The sequence below is a fragment of the Triticum aestivum genome, chromosome 3D, assembly GCF_018294505.1.
Source record: "Triticum aestivum cultivar Chinese Spring chromosome 3D, IWGSC CS RefSeq v2.1, whole genome shotgun sequence".
In the NCBI taxonomy this organism is placed as follows: domain Eukaryota; kingdom Viridiplantae; phylum Streptophyta; class Magnoliopsida; order Poales; family Poaceae; genus Triticum; species Triticum aestivum.
Window position 1 is genome coordinate 544,580,834 of NC_057802.1, and position 15,100 is coordinate 544,595,933.

At 48.2% G+C, this 15,100-nt stretch overlaps 1 protein-coding gene across 1 annotated transcript; it reads right to left on the reverse strand.

The window, feature by feature from the left end:
* Nucleotides 1–1,742: 1,742 nt before the first annotated feature.
* Nucleotides 1,743–4,349, reverse strand: LOC123075284 (uncharacterized). Its single transcript, XM_044497930.1, has 5 exons — nt 4,139–4,349; nt 2,829–2,953; nt 2,676–2,748; nt 2,523–2,588; nt 1,743–2,153 (listed from the first exon to the last, which is right to left on the reverse strand). The coding sequence occupies exons 2-5, from the start codon at nt 2,858–2,860 to the stop codon at nt 2,085–2,087; spliced, it is 240 nt and encodes a 79-aa protein (XP_044353865.1). The 5' UTR covers nt 2,861–2,953; nt 4,139–4,349; the 3' UTR covers nt 1,743–2,084.
* Between the last annotated feature and the right edge of the window lie 10,751 nt (nt 4,350–15,100).

The following is a 15,100-nucleotide window of genomic DNA, read 5'->3' on the forward strand; positions in this document are numbered from 1 at the left end:
AGAGCACAGTGATAGTGTTTCAAGAGCATCTACAACTGCAATACCCAAAAGTCGGGCCCCAAACGCCCGTAGATGTGCTCGGGCGCATCCGCAGACTGTGACCAGACACCACACCAAAATCGCGCTCCACCACATGAAACTCAAACTTCATACCTCAAATCCATAATACACATGCAAATAAAAACCTGCGTACTACGTACATAAGATAAACTACTCAGCGTCGAAGATCTCGACGGTCTCCGTTCCCGGCGCCAGGTAGACGGGCAAGTGCGGAAGCTCCTGCGCCTGCAAGGCTCCGACACCTCCTCCTTCGTCGCCGCCGCGTCCAATTCGGAGAATAGAGTCTCCCTCGCCACCTGTTCTTGCCGGATGAACTGTCGGTTGGCCTCGACGTAGGTCCTGCTGGATGGACTCGAGGATGCCAGTCTCCTCCACCATCTCCATCGCTTTGGGCGGCCTCGTACTCCGCCTTCGCGTCCGTCACGGCGAAGCCCGCATCCTCCTCCGGCTCCATCACCTCCTCCTCCATCGGCTCCGGCTCCTCCTTTGCCTACTCCTCCTCCTCCTCCTCCTCCGATGGCTCCAGCGAATCCAGAGGAAGGTCGACAGCGAAACGATCAGCCCGCCTCGCCTGGATCTGCTCCAGCTGCACCCGGCGCTCCGGAGTGAGCATGGCGTATGTGGTGATCCAGCACCTCGTCATCGCAAGCGGCGGACGGAAGTGGAAGTGCCGGCTGTGGAGAGGGGAAAGGGGAAGAAACGGGGCGGGCTAGGGTTCTGATGCCGCCGTCCGGCTTAAATAGCCGGCTTCCTCCCTCGGGCGGCACGCCGGAGCGGCGCCATGCGACGCGGAGCGGAGAAGGCGTCCGTCGGGTCAGCGGTCTCTCCGCATACCCACGTGGGCCGTCTCCGTCAGTCCAACGTGGCGGGCATGCCCGGGCGCGTCCGGGTCTCCCCATATCCGCCCCATGTCAGTCGGTCCTGGCATTTGGGGCGGGTACGGGGGGTCAGTTGGTAGATGCACTGAAGAGCTTAAGTAAGGTAACTAGACAGAAACAATAAAAGGCGCCTAAAAGGTAACTGAAGTCCAGCCATTGGATGAAGATCTTGCATCGCCCGGGTCATCTTCTCACCTATGAACATAATTCGCCGGAATAACAGGGAGTCGTTGGATCAAGATCAGAGTGAACACCTAAATGCAGGTCTGACCGTCTGAGCGTGACACCCACACAACTGTTCCTGACATGGATCAACACTTGGATCATTTCAGAGGCCGAGCTCAAAGTTATGGTGGCTGTGACCCGATTATGGGCACACCTATTATTGTAGCTACGATAACACATGTGCTGTTAGTTTACTTTGTCATAATGCTAACATGCATCAGCAGGTAATTCCATCCATACACTGACCGTGCTGAAGCTTGAAAGATTACCAGAGAACTGTGTTCCACTACCCAATGGACACTGAATGCGTCCAGCGTTGCAATGCAGAGTAGTCAGTATCGTGATCGTCTCGCCTGCTCCAAGTAAAGGGAATGGAAAATATATTAGCAATGATGAAAATTATCTTGCCTGTTCAACATTTCATATTGCGTCCACTGTCCAAGAATCTACTAACTTCAAAAAAATCATGTGCTAGTCATGCCCCAGGTTTTCCAAAGCGACGAGGAACAAACAAGTAGCACGACAGGAAACCAATCTCAAAACACAAGATTATCATGCACAACATGTGCAAAGGTAAAACAGACTAGTCAGCTGCCCATTCCTCACTGACAAGTTTGGACGGTGGTCACTTTCAAGATTCACAAAATTCATGTGCTAGTCATGCATGCCCCAAGCTTTCCAAAGCGTCTAGGAACAAACAAGGCTTTGAAACCCATCCCAAAATTCCTCACAGAACAATAGCCAGATTCAAGATTCCATTGTGCCGTTTGGAAAATTACAGGGAAACTAACTAACTGCTGGAACTGAGACAAAAATTTCACTACAGTATATCCATTGGAGTGGATGCCTAAGATCGGTTGCTATTCAGCCAAACTTGCATCCCCATGTAACATCATATATTGCAGATTCACGGTTAACATTCTATGGTTCCCGTTCTTCGTTTTCCTGGCTTGATTCCCCTGCTCTCTCAGGCTCCCTTTTTTCCTTGTGCTGCATCAATTATTGAGAGATTGGTTAAAGGAGGCAGAGCAGCATGAAATGAAGTTGATTGTCTTATGTTTCAAGTGCCTAAGACAGAAAAATGGACTAAGTAAGCATTTCATTTATGGCCTAAGTTCATGAATGCATGAAACTGTAAGTGGAGAAAGTAGGCTTTTCTTAGGAATCAGTGATTCTCACTTGAAGTGTCAACACACGTATGTGCACATAGATTTGAGATTAGCTCAACTTTCCATTTATAACGGCTTCTAAAAAACGCTACTTTTACTTCAACCCGTGGTACAAAAGCTGCGTGAGAATATGCTAGCTCAACAGCTCCAACGGTCCAAATTCAGAACAGCAGCAGCAACAACAATGTACCTTTGGAAGAAGCCCTTCTGCAGACATCAGCTCATACAACTTGCGCATGATTGTTTCCTCTTCAACCTACATAAAATGACAGCAATTGATTACTAAAGAAATACCCCTGAGATTCCTTCTTAACATAAAAGCTTAGTAGTATCTGAGGCTCACCTGTAGTTTATGCAACTCATGGGACATTGCTCGGTATGTTTCCATTAGGGCATGATTTTGCTTGTCCAAATGCCTGCAAATCATTTCTATGTTATATAATAATTGAAATCTTTAGGGCTCATTTGTTGCTAAAGGTTAGTCAAGATGTTGCACCTGGACATTTCAGCAGAATGCTTTGGTTCCATTATCACCAAACAACTTTATACTGCTTCTTCTCTACTTGAGGAAATGCGCGAACACCCACCCCTCTTGACAGAAGAAAAAACTTTATACCCTCCCTGCAAATTATTTGGCTGATTAGAATTTCTTACAAATCAAGCTAGAAGCTGTCCTCCACATACTGTAAATTTACCAAAAGGGGTGGGTCCAGAAATAGACGAGAACCAGTACTAAAATTTGAACAGTAAATAGCTAGTACGATACTTGAGTCTCATGCTTACGATACATCAATATACACAAAAAAACATGAAAATTATGCATGCTGGTAGAGATATATATGTCACACCCAATTAATTAGACTAGCCCCATTAGACAGTCACTTACCGATATCCTGAATATTGGTAATACTAATTGCTGTGGAGGTATGCTGTAGTGACTGTCTTATGGGGTTAGTCTAACTAATTGGGTGTGAAATATATACCTCTACCAGCATAGGAGAGTAGTTTATGCACCAAGAAAAAAAACAGTTCCTGTGCACAGATGGATAAACAAGACAAAGGTACATTAGAGTGTCAGAGTTGCACAAAACTGGGATGTGGGAATCTTCTGACTCAAAAGATTAGCTAGCTTCATGATGAGTAACCTCAGTGACAAATGGCGACTGATATGCTTAATTGCTCTAGAAAAAGCAAATAGATGGATGGATATTTTTGAATACCCCAATGATGTCACTAATAAAGTAACCAAGTTACAAGTGTACAATGAGTTCTGCATCGGTTGCAAATTTATGGATGGGGACCAAAATGAAGCATAATGAAGAAGGAACCAACCGTATATCCATTGAAGCAAAGGGGCAGTGGATCAATTTGACCTACTACGCAGGCAGGACAAACCACACTCTAATTATTTAAATCCCTCTAATTACTTACTGTCATCCAGGGACCTTGCTTCTAGTCCGGAACTTTGGGATCTTTTATTTATGTTAGACAGATAAAACTGAACATTGTTCATGTGCAAGAGTTCATCCAGGGACCTTGATTTACTGTCCATGTAAAAGCTCATCCAGAAATACCTTAATTTCTGTCAACATGAAAACCCACACTTCTATCAAAATTCAAATCAATGGACTGGTTCTCACAGGAGCCAGGTTCCAATGATTTTAAGGAGAGGACAGGGATGACCATGGAGGCAGCCAGTCTCATCGATGGACGCAGTTCGCTGGGTGTCGGACGAGGAGCAAGAAGAGCCGGCTCTAGGGTGTGCAGGGGAGGGGATGGAGAAGTGGAGGATAGGGGAGGAATCACCTCAGGAATAACCGGCGGAGGAGGACGTTGACGCTCTGGCGGCGGCGGGGCGCCTCCTCTCAGTCGCGGCGAGGGCGTTGCTTTGCCCGTCCCGTTCCGACGACGGCGGCGCGTCGAGGATGAGGCTGCGGCCGACGGCGGCGCGAGGGTCGTCGAGGCGAATCGAGGGGAGATCAGGTGGATTGGGCCAGCGAAACCTCGTCTACCAAATGGGCCAAAGAGGATTGTAGAGGGTTTTGGGCCACGCGTGGAAAATCCATTCAAAACCCCCCAAAACATCTCGTGTCAAACGAAGCCTTAAGCAGTCAATTAACTTTATAAAAAAAACTTTATTTTGTCTCAAAAAAATTAACTTTATTTTTATTTTTTATTTAATTAAAACATGAATACTGTTTTTATTGAATTCTTAAAAATGAAATCAAATTAATAATAGATAGAAGAATTTGTATGTAGAAAATGAAAAATTGAGAAGCTGCGGCATCGGGGATGAGCGGCAGCGAGCACGCCGGCGAGCTTCGGTCGTCGCCACCGGAGCTACAACGGTTGTCACAGGAGTTGGAACCGCGGGGTGCGGCTGTTGCATGGGGCGAAGCAGGTGACGAGGACGGCCGGTGAGGGCTGGGACCGACGACTAGGACGACCGGCCAGGAGCGTCGACGGGGAGACGCGTGCGGCGGCGAGGCAAGGGGCGGCGAAGGGGAAAATGCGTGCGGTGCAGCTGGGATTTTCTTGGTACGCGTGCATTGATGAAGCCAACGCACATCGAACGGTTCCCATCATCCCCAATCGAACTGCCGCGGGCGACCGGGCCGACGCGCTTACACCTAGCATTGCCCTTCAGAAATACAGGAGTAAAACACTAATCAGCATTATGCTAATAGTACAAAATTAATCAGAGTAAAACATACAGAATTAATCAGCATTACCGCTCCTCGTTTGTGTCCTAAGAGCAACTCTAGCAGACCCTGCATCCGTCCCCGATCCGCAAAATAACCCCCAAAATGCGGGTACGGGCCGGAAAACCTGCCCGACCAGACCCCGCATCCCGCCCCGGCCCGCAAAACATTTTGAGGGGCGCGGCAAAATCCCGACCCCAACCCGGGAAAACGCGGGTTTCCCCCTCGCGGCTGCGGTGCCCTGCATCGGAGAGAAGCAGTTGGCGGGAGGGACATTTCAGCCCCGCGCGCTTTCCTCCTCCTTCCGCCGCCGCCTGCCCGCCGCCGACGATTCCGGCCATATCTGCGGGCGGAATCGCGCCGCGGGGCCGCCCCACACCCTCCCGCACCGAGCCGCTGCACCGACCCCCCCCCCCGATCCAGCGAGAAGAGGCGCCCTGCGTCGTCACCGCCGCCGGGGATCGACCACCGTCGAGCGCGCCCCCTCGTCGCCGCCTGGGATCACCCGCCACCGGTTAGTCCTTTTTTGTGAATTTTGTGAGTTGTGTAGTTGATTGACGCGCCCGTATGCGTGTAGATGGAGTTGAGCCCGTGCGAGAAGTGCTTGCTCTCTGATTCGTCAGATTCGGACGACTCGGATGTTGAGACCATGCTTGCGACCTTCCGGCAGCATACATTAGTCATGGCGCTTGCCGTGAAGGAGCATGAAGATGAGCACCGGAAGAGGAGGCGAGGATCAACTGTCGGGCGTCTATGCATTCCTCGGAATCGCCATCTTGGGAACGAGATGTTGATGCAAGACTATTTCACGGAGAATCCTACATATCCTCCGCACCTCTTCCGGAGAAGGTACCGAATGCGCCGATCCCTCTTTGTGAAACTTGTTCAAGCTTGCGAGGCAAATTGCCGGTATTTTACTCAAAGAAGGAATGTCGCGGGCTTAAAGGGATTTAGTGCGTATCAAAAAATCTCCGCAGCTATGCGGGTGCATATGGCGTTCCGGCTGACTATGCCGATGAGTATCTTCGCATTGGTGAAGATAGCACAATTGAGTCTGTGCATAGATTTGCAAAAGTGATCGTCCGTGTCTTTGGTCCTGAGTATCTTTTGGCACCCAATGAAGATGACACAAAGAAATTGATGGCATCTAATGAGAGGAGAGGTTGGCCTGTCATGCTAGGTAGCATTGATTGTATGCATTGGAATTGAAAAAATTGCCCCAAGGCTTGGCAAGGAATGTATTGTGGCAAGTCTCGTGATGCAACAATTGTGCTAGAGGCCGTAGCATCCGAGGATTTTTGGATTTGACATTGTTTTTTTGGGTATGTCGGGCACTCTCAATGATTCAATGTGTTGCAACGGTCTCATTTGTTTGCTAGGCTTGCTAGTGGTGATGCTCCTGCTTGCAACTACACTATCAATGGGCATGAATACACAAAAAGGATACTATCTTGCAGATGGTATATACCCTCCTTGGTGCACATTTGTCAAGAGCATCAAAGAACCCAAAACAAAAAAACAATGTGAATTTGCAAGGGTGCAAGAGGCAGCCCGAAAAGACATTGAAAGAGCATTCGGTGTTTTGCAATCTAGGTTTGCCATTGTCCATGGTCCTGCTCGTTTTTTGGATAAGAAAACCTTGAAGAACATCATGACATGTTGTGTTATCCTGCACAATATGATTCTTGAAGATGAAAGAGGAATGAACTTATAATTCTTTTACGACAATGTGGGTAGCCGTGTTAAACCAGCTAGAGACCCAAACTGCATTAGAGCTTTTCTTCAGACATACAAGGAGATTGAAAATGCAGACACACACTTTTAACTTCAGGAGGATCTCATTGAGCACCATTGGCAAAGGGCTGGACAGTGACTAATTTTTGTATTCATTTGTATTTGTATTCATGACAAATTTTGTATTGCATTATTTAAGTTTGCTACGGTGATTTGAATATTATTTGTAATGCGGATGATTATTGCATTATGTTTGATTTGAATAATTCAGTTTGTTTTCGATTGTTAAATTATGTTGGATTTGATATTTGCGGGCCAATAATATGCGGGATGCAGCGGCGCAAAGAGCAGACCCCGCAAAGCCGATCCGTAAAAAGGTATATTCCGTGAATATAATTTTTTACGAATCCGTTTGGGGGTCTGCATCTGTGCCAACCCGAGCCAGCCCACAAAAGCGGTTTTGCGCGAACCGTAAACACGTTTTACGGGCCGGCGGGATGCGGCGCTCTAAGAAAAGAAGCTAACACTCAGCTGAATCAAGCCAGCCGGCATCGATCAACGATCAGGTGAATCATGAACACATCCCTTGGCGCGCACATCACTTTGCATAAAGCACCGGCGCCACTTTGCTGCTACAAGGAGCAAGCCGAGCCACCTCCGTCCGGGCTCCATAAATGGCGCGCGCCCTTCTTGACTCATCAGTACGCACAGGAATGGCTTGGCTCGCGAGACGCCTTCTGATCTGCCTCTCCCTCCTCCTCGGGACCCTTTCCGCGCCCGGGTCCACGGCCGTGGCCATGGGCGGCATCGGCCAGCTCCGTTCCCGCGGCACGGCGATCGGCGTGTCCCGGCCGCAGCCGGACGTCAACTTCACCATCGGCGTCGTCGGCGCCGTCTGGTGCAAGAACTGCCGCTACGCCGGCTACCTCCCGTCCAAGAACGTCGCGCCTCTCCCCAGTAAGTACCACTTCATGGCACGAACTGCACTCACGCGCCGTGACAGACACTGATCGTCTTCTCTGTTCTCTCTGTGCTCGCAGATGCGGCGGCGCTGCTGCGGTGCCGGCGAGGGAGGCAGGCCATGTCGGCGTGGGGCACGACGGACGCGCGGGGCTACTTCGTGATCCAGACGGCGGAGCAGGCGGTGCCGTTCGCGAGCACGGACTGCGCGGTGTACGTGCCGCGCTCGCCGCGGCGGGGCGCGTGCGGCGTCGCCGTCCTGCCCCGCCGGATCAAGGGCTCGCCGCTCAGGTTCCGGGAGTACGTGACGCGCCCCGACGGCCTGCAGGCGATCTACACCGCCGGCAACTTCGTGTTCGGCCCGCGAGACCCCGCCAAGTGTGGTCTCCAATAATATAATGAATCAGCGGTTTGGCCTCTTGAACTGGATGAATACGACACCATGGTTACCTAGTACGGGAAGATGCTCGATGTGATATGCAGTATACGTAACAGTTTCTGTGTACGTATGTCTGATTCAAAGCAAACACTCAGAATCCTGCTGCGGTAGGCCTTCCAGAACACTGAGTGGTCTAAATATTTCGATTGAGTAGTGATTAATTAGGCCCTGTTCGGAGAACCTCCGCTCCACAACTCCACTCCCGAAGTTGGTGGAGTTGCAGTTGAAAACTGCGGAGCAGCTATTTCCTGACTCCACAGCTCAATTTTATGGAGTTGGTGGAATTCCGAATAGGCCTTTAAGGTAGAAAGTGCACACATAGTCTACTCCCCCTTGGTTATCCAGATGTTCATTATTTAAGTATGTTGAGATGTCGCTCTGTTGATTAGGATAGCATGAAGCTATTTAGCTCACCCGGGTTCGAGTCATGGAGTGACCCATGGTGCTTAGAGTTTTTTCTATAAAAATACGCCTTCAAGGGTTAGTCCTGGTTAGCCTCATAAAACTGCAACAACTGAGCAAAGTCATCGCCCTCGGAACAAAACTTTTTTCTTTTGCAAGCATCATATATTCTTCTTAATTTTTCTTTTTGGTTCCTGATTTTCGGAGCTTGCTTGAATTTGATATCGTCCTGCAAGATATCGCTGATAAATAACAAGCCAAGATAAAGGCTCACAACCATACATGGTCCACGCTATGCCAATGTTTAGTTGCCTTGATGCGAGTGTCTCTTCATTTGGGTGGCATAGACTGATAGACGGATGTAGATGTAGTATATACGGTTTCTCTTCAAGTTTCCGGGTAACATTTTTGTAGTGATGTGTACTATATTTCTGAATTTTTTAGTAGAATTTTGGTCACAGGCGTTAGAGCATCTACTGGCGGCTACCTCAAACCCCCTCAAACGTCCGGATGGATGGCTCGATCAGTGATCAGTCAAAAAAAAAACGATCCAGTCAGATGCCTCAAACCCCCCTTAAACGGACGGGTTGACCGGCACCCCTCGTATTCACCTCAAATATGGGACGTATATGGGGAGGCCTGGACGCGTCTGTCATGTCGGACCTGACCTATACTGGCCAACCCGGCCCCACATATATTCGTCCCTATCCGTTCTCCGGACCAAACCCTAGGCACTCCACTACACTCCCCTCCGCCACCCAAGCTCTCGCCTGGCGATCTCCGACCTTCTCCGGCATGGCGGCAGCGGATCCGAGTCCTGCACCTTCAGATCCGTCGATCCCGAGCTCATTCCACGCAACCCCGAGTAAGTGATGACTGTTCAGCTTGCGCTCCGCTGCTCCCGGGAGGAGGCCGCCCAACCGCAACACTTGGACTCCTTGCGTCGTGAATCCATCGTGTGTGCCGAAATGGCGCATGAATCCGCCGCGAGGTGTGTTGCCGGAGCCTCACCGGAGGCGGTGCGATCCGTCTGGCGACCAAATGTTGTGGCGGACGCGCAACCCCTCCATTGGCGCGCCGAGCAGGAGGTGAACGCATGGGCATCGTCCGATGAGAACATGGCGCGGCGTGCCCGCCGTGCGAGGCAGCTGACGTGGGAGATGGCGGCAACCCTTGCGGTGGTGGACATTGGAGAGGCAGAGTCACATTCTCCGGCGCCTCAACGGATGGCTTGCAATCCCGGGCGCCGCAACCGCGTCGTGGTGGATGTCTTCGGCTCCTCCCAGGACGGATCCATCATCGATCTCACATCCACTGGCTCCGTCAGGGTTCCGGGCTCCGATGAGAAAGAATAGGGTGTGGGAGACGGTGGCGCCTTGATTCTTGTGAGTGAGGTCGTGTCCCATGTCCTACTTGTGGGTAACGTAGCAGAAATTCAAAATTTTCTACGCATCACCAAGATCAATCTATGGAGTTTACTAGCAACGAGAGGGAAGGAGTGCATCTACATACCCTTGTAGATCGCGAGCGGAAGCGTTCAAGAGAACGGGGTTGATGGAGTCGTACTCGTCGTGATCCAAATCACCGATGATCCTAGCGTCGAACGGACGGCACCTCCGAGTTCAACACACGTACGGAGCAGCGACATCTCCTCCTTCTTGATCCAGCAAGGGGGGAGGAGAGGTTGATGGAGATCCAGCAGCACGACGGCGTGGTGGTGGAAGTAGCGGGATTCCAACAGGGCTTCGCCAAGCGCTGCGGGAGGAGGGAGATGTGTCACGGGAGGGAGAGGGAGGCGCCAGGGCTTAGGTATTGCTGCCCTCCCTCCCCCCCCCCCCACTATATATAGGGCCAAGGGAGAGGGGGGGCGCAGCCTTGGACCTTCCTCCAAGGAAGGGTGCGGCCAGGGAGGAGTCCATCCTCCCCAAGGCACCTCGGAGGTGCCTTCCCCCTTTAGGACTCTCCCTTTCCCTTATCTCTTGGCGCATGGGCCTCTTGGGGCTGGTGCCCTTGGCCCATATAGGCCAAGGCGCACACCCCTACAGCCCATGTGCCCCCCCAGGGCTGGTGAACCCCCTTGGTGGACCCCCGGACCCCTTTCGGCACTCCCGGTACAATACCGATAATGCGCGAAACTTTTCCGGCGACCAAAATAAGACTTCCCATATATAAATCTTTACCTCCGGACCATTCCGGAACTCCTCGTGACGTAAGGGATCTCATCTGGGACTCCGAACAACTTTCGGGTTACCGCATACTAATATCTCTATAACCCTAGCGTCACCGAACCTTAAGTGTGTAGACCCTACGGGTTCGGGAGACACGCAGACATGGCCAAGACGACTCTCCGGTCAATAACCAACAGCGGGATCTGGATACCCATGTTGGCTCCCACATGCTCCTCGATGATCTCATCGGATGAACCACGATGTCGAGGATTCAATCAATCTCGTATACAATTCCCTTTGTCTAGTGGCATAGTACTTGCCCGAGATTCGATCGTCGGTATCCTGATACCTTGTTCAATCTCGTTACCGGCAAGTCTCTTTACTCGTTCCGTAACACATCATCCCGTGATCAACTCCTTGGTCACATTGTGCACATTATGATGATGTCCTACCGAGTGGGCCCAGAGATACCACTCCGTTTACACGGAGTGACAAATCCCAGTCTCGATTCGCGCCAACCCAACAGACACTTTCGGAGATACCTGTAGTGCACCTTTATAGCCACCCAGTTACGTTGTGACGTTTGGTACACCCAAAGCATTCCTACGGTATCCGGGAGTTGCACAATCTCATGGTCTAAGGAAATGATACTTGACATTAGAAAAGCTCTTAGCAAACGAACTACACGATCTTGTGCTAGGCTTAGGATTGGGTCTTGTCCATCACATCATTCTCCTAATGATGTGATCCCGTTATCAACGACATCCAATGTCCATGGTCAGGAAACCGTAACCATCTATTGATCAATGAGCTAGTCAACTAGAGGCTTACTAGGGACATGGTGTTGTCTATGTATCCACACATGTATCTGAGTTTCCTATCAATACAATTCTAGCATGGATAATAAATGATTATCATGAACAAGGAAATATAATAATAACCAATTTATTATTGCCTCTAGGGCATATTTCCAACAGTCTCCCACTTGCACTAGAGTCAATAATCTAGTTCACATCACCATGTGATTAACACTCACAGGTCACATCACCATGTGACCAACATCCAAAGAGTTTACTAGAGTCAACAATCTAGCTCACATCACTATGTGATTACCACTCAATGAGTTCTGGTTTGATCATGTTATGCTTGTGAGAGAGGTTATTAGTCAACGGGTCTGAACCTTTCAGATCCGTGTGTGCTTTACGAATATCTATGTCATCTTGTGGATGCTACCACGCGCTACTTGGAGCCATTTCAAATAATTGCTCTACTATATGAATCCGGTTTACTACTCAGAGTCATCCAGATTAGTGTCAAAGTTCGCATCGATGTAACCCTTTACGACGAACTCCTTTTCACCTCCATAATCGAGAAAATTTCTTAGTCCACTAGATACTAAGGATAAGTTCGACCGCTGTCATGTGATCCATTCCCGGATCACTATTGTACCCCTTGACCAACTCATGGCAAGGCACACTTCATGTGCGGTACACAGCATAGCATACTGTAGAGCCTACGTCTAAAGCATAGGGGATGACCTTCGTCCTTTCTCTCTCTTCTGATGTGGTCAGGTCTTGAGTCTTACTCAATACTCACACCTTGTAACACAGCCAAGAACTCCTTCTTTGCTGATCTATTTTTAACTCTTTCAAAATCATGTCAAGGTGTGCGTTCTTTGAAAGTATCATCAGGCGTCTTGATCTATCTCTATAGATCTTGATGCCCAATACGTAAGCAGCTTTATCCAGGTCTTCCTTTGAAAAACTCCTTTCAAACAACCCTTTATGCTTTCCATAAATTTTACATCATTTCGGATCAACAATATGTCATTCACATATACTTATCAGAAATGTTGTAGCGCTCCCACTCACTTTATTGTAAATACAAGTTTCTAACAAACTTTGTATAAACCCAAAAACTTTGATCACTCCATCAAAGCGTATATTCTAACTCCGAGATGCTTGCTCTAGTCCATGGAAGGATCGCTGGAGCTAGCATACCTTTTAGCATCCTTAGGATCGACAAAACCTTTCTGATTGTATCACATACAACCTTTCCTTGCGAAAACTGGTAAGGAAACTTGTTTTGACATCCATCTGCCAGATTTCATAAATGCAGCTAATGCTAACATGATTCCGACGGACTTAAGCATCGCTACGGATGAGAAAATCTCATCGTAGTCAACTCCTTGAACTTGTGAAAATACTCTTTGCCACAAGTCGAGCTTCATAGACGGTAACATTACCGTCCATGTCCGTCTTCCTCTTAAAGATCCATTTATCTCAATGGCTTGCCGATCATCGGGCAAGTTCACCAAAGTCCATGCTTTGTTCTGATACATGGATCCTATCTCGGATTTCATGGCTTCTAACCATTTGTCGGAATATGGGCCCACCATCGCTTCTCCATAGCTCGTAGGTTCAGTATTGTCTAACAACATGATATCTAAGACAGGATTACCATACCACTCAGAGTAGTACATATCCTTGTCGACCTACGAGGTTTGGTAGTGACTTGATCCGAAGTTTCATGATCACTATCATAAGCTTCCAGTTCAATTGGTGTAGGTGCCACAGGAACAACTTCTTGTGCCCTGCTACACAGTAGTTGAAGTGACGGTTCAATAACCTTATCAAGTCTCCACCATCCTCCCACTCAATTCTTTCGAGAGAAACTTTTCCTCGAGAAAGGAACCGTTTCTAGAAGCAATTACTTTTGCTTCCAGATCTGAAATAGGAGGTATACCCAACTATTTTGGGTATTCTTATGAAGATGCATTTATCCGCTTTGGGTTCGAGCTTATCAGCCTGAAACTTTTTCACATAAGCGTCGCAGCCCCAAACTTTTAAGAAACGACAACTTAGGTTTCTCTAAACGGTGTCGTCTCAACGGAATTGCGTGGTGCCCTATTTAAAGTGAATGCGGTTGTCTCTAATGCCTAACCCATAACCGATAGTTGTAATTCGATAAGAGACATCATGGTATGCACCATATCCAATAGGGTGCAGTTATGATGTTCAGACACACCATCACACTATGGTGCTCCAAGCGGTATTAGTCGTGAAACAATTTCCACAATTTCTTAATCGTGTGCCAAACTCGTAACTCAGATACTCATCTCTATGATCATATCACAGACATTTTATCCTCTTGTCACGACGATCTTCAACTTCACTCTGAAATTACTTGAACCTTTCAATAATTCAGACTTGTGTTTCATCAAGTAAATACACTCAGCATCTACTCAAATCATCTGTGAAGTAAGAACATAACGATATCCACTGCGTGCCTCAGCACTCATTGGACTGCACACATCAAATGTATTACTTCCAACAAGTTGCTCTCTTGTTCCATCTTACTGAAAACAAGGCCTTTCAGTCATCTTGCCCATGTGGTATGATTTGCATGGCTCAAGTGATTCAAAATCAAGTGAGTCCAAACGATCCATATGCATGGAGTTTCTTCATGCATATATACCAATAGACATGGTTCGCATGTCTCAATCTTTTCAAACGAGTGAGTCCAAAGATCCATCAACATGGAGCTTCTTCATGCGTTTTATACCAATATGACTCAAGTGGCAGTGCCACAAGTATGTGGTACTATCACTACTATCTTATATCTTTTGGCATGAACATGTGTATCACTACGATCGAGATTCAATAAACCATTCATTTTAGGTGCAAGACCACTGAAGGTATTATTCAAATAGACAGAGTAACCATTATTCTCCTTTAATGAATAACCGCATTGCGATAAACATAATCCAATCATGTCTATGCTCAACGCAAACACCAAATAACAATTATTCAGGTTTAACCCCAATCTCGATGGTAGAGGGAGCATGCGATGCTTGATCACATCAACCTTGGAAACACTTCCAACACATATCGTCATCTCACCTTTAGCTAGTCTCCGTTTATTCCGCAGCTTTTATTTTGAGTTACTAACACTTAGCAACCGAACCGGTATCTAATACCCTGGTGCTGCTAGGAGTACTAGTAAAGTACACATTCATATAATGTATATCCAATATACTTCTATCGACCTTGCCTGCCTTCATCTACCAAGTATCTAGGGTAGTTCTGCTTCAGTGACTGTTCCCCTCATTACAGAAGCACTTAGTCTCGGGTTTGGGTTTAACCTTGGGATTCTTCGCTAGAGCAGCAAATGATTTGCTGTTTCATGAAGTATTCCTTTTTGCCCTTGCCCTTCTAGAAACTAGTGGTTTTACTAACCATCAACAATTGATGCTCCTTCTTGATTTCTACTTTCGCGGTGTCAAACATCGCGAGTTGCTCAAGGATCATCATGTCTATCCCTGATATGTTATAGTTCATCACGAAGCTCTAATAGCTTGGTG

Excerpts from the sequence above, each read along its gene's own strand:
- LOC123075284 (XM_044497930.1), bottom strand. The coding sequence starts at position 2,860 with ATGGAACCAAAGCATTCTGCTGAAATGTCCAG. Across the intron at positions 2,749-2,828 it reads CATTCTGCTGAAATGTCCAG|GCATTTGGACAAGCAAAATC; the intron begins GTGCAACATCTT and ends AATGATTTGCAG. Across the intron at positions 2,154-2,522 it reads CAGAAGGGCTTCTTCCAAAG|CACAAGGAAAAAAGGGAGCC; the intron begins GTACATTGTTGT and ends TAATTGATGCAG.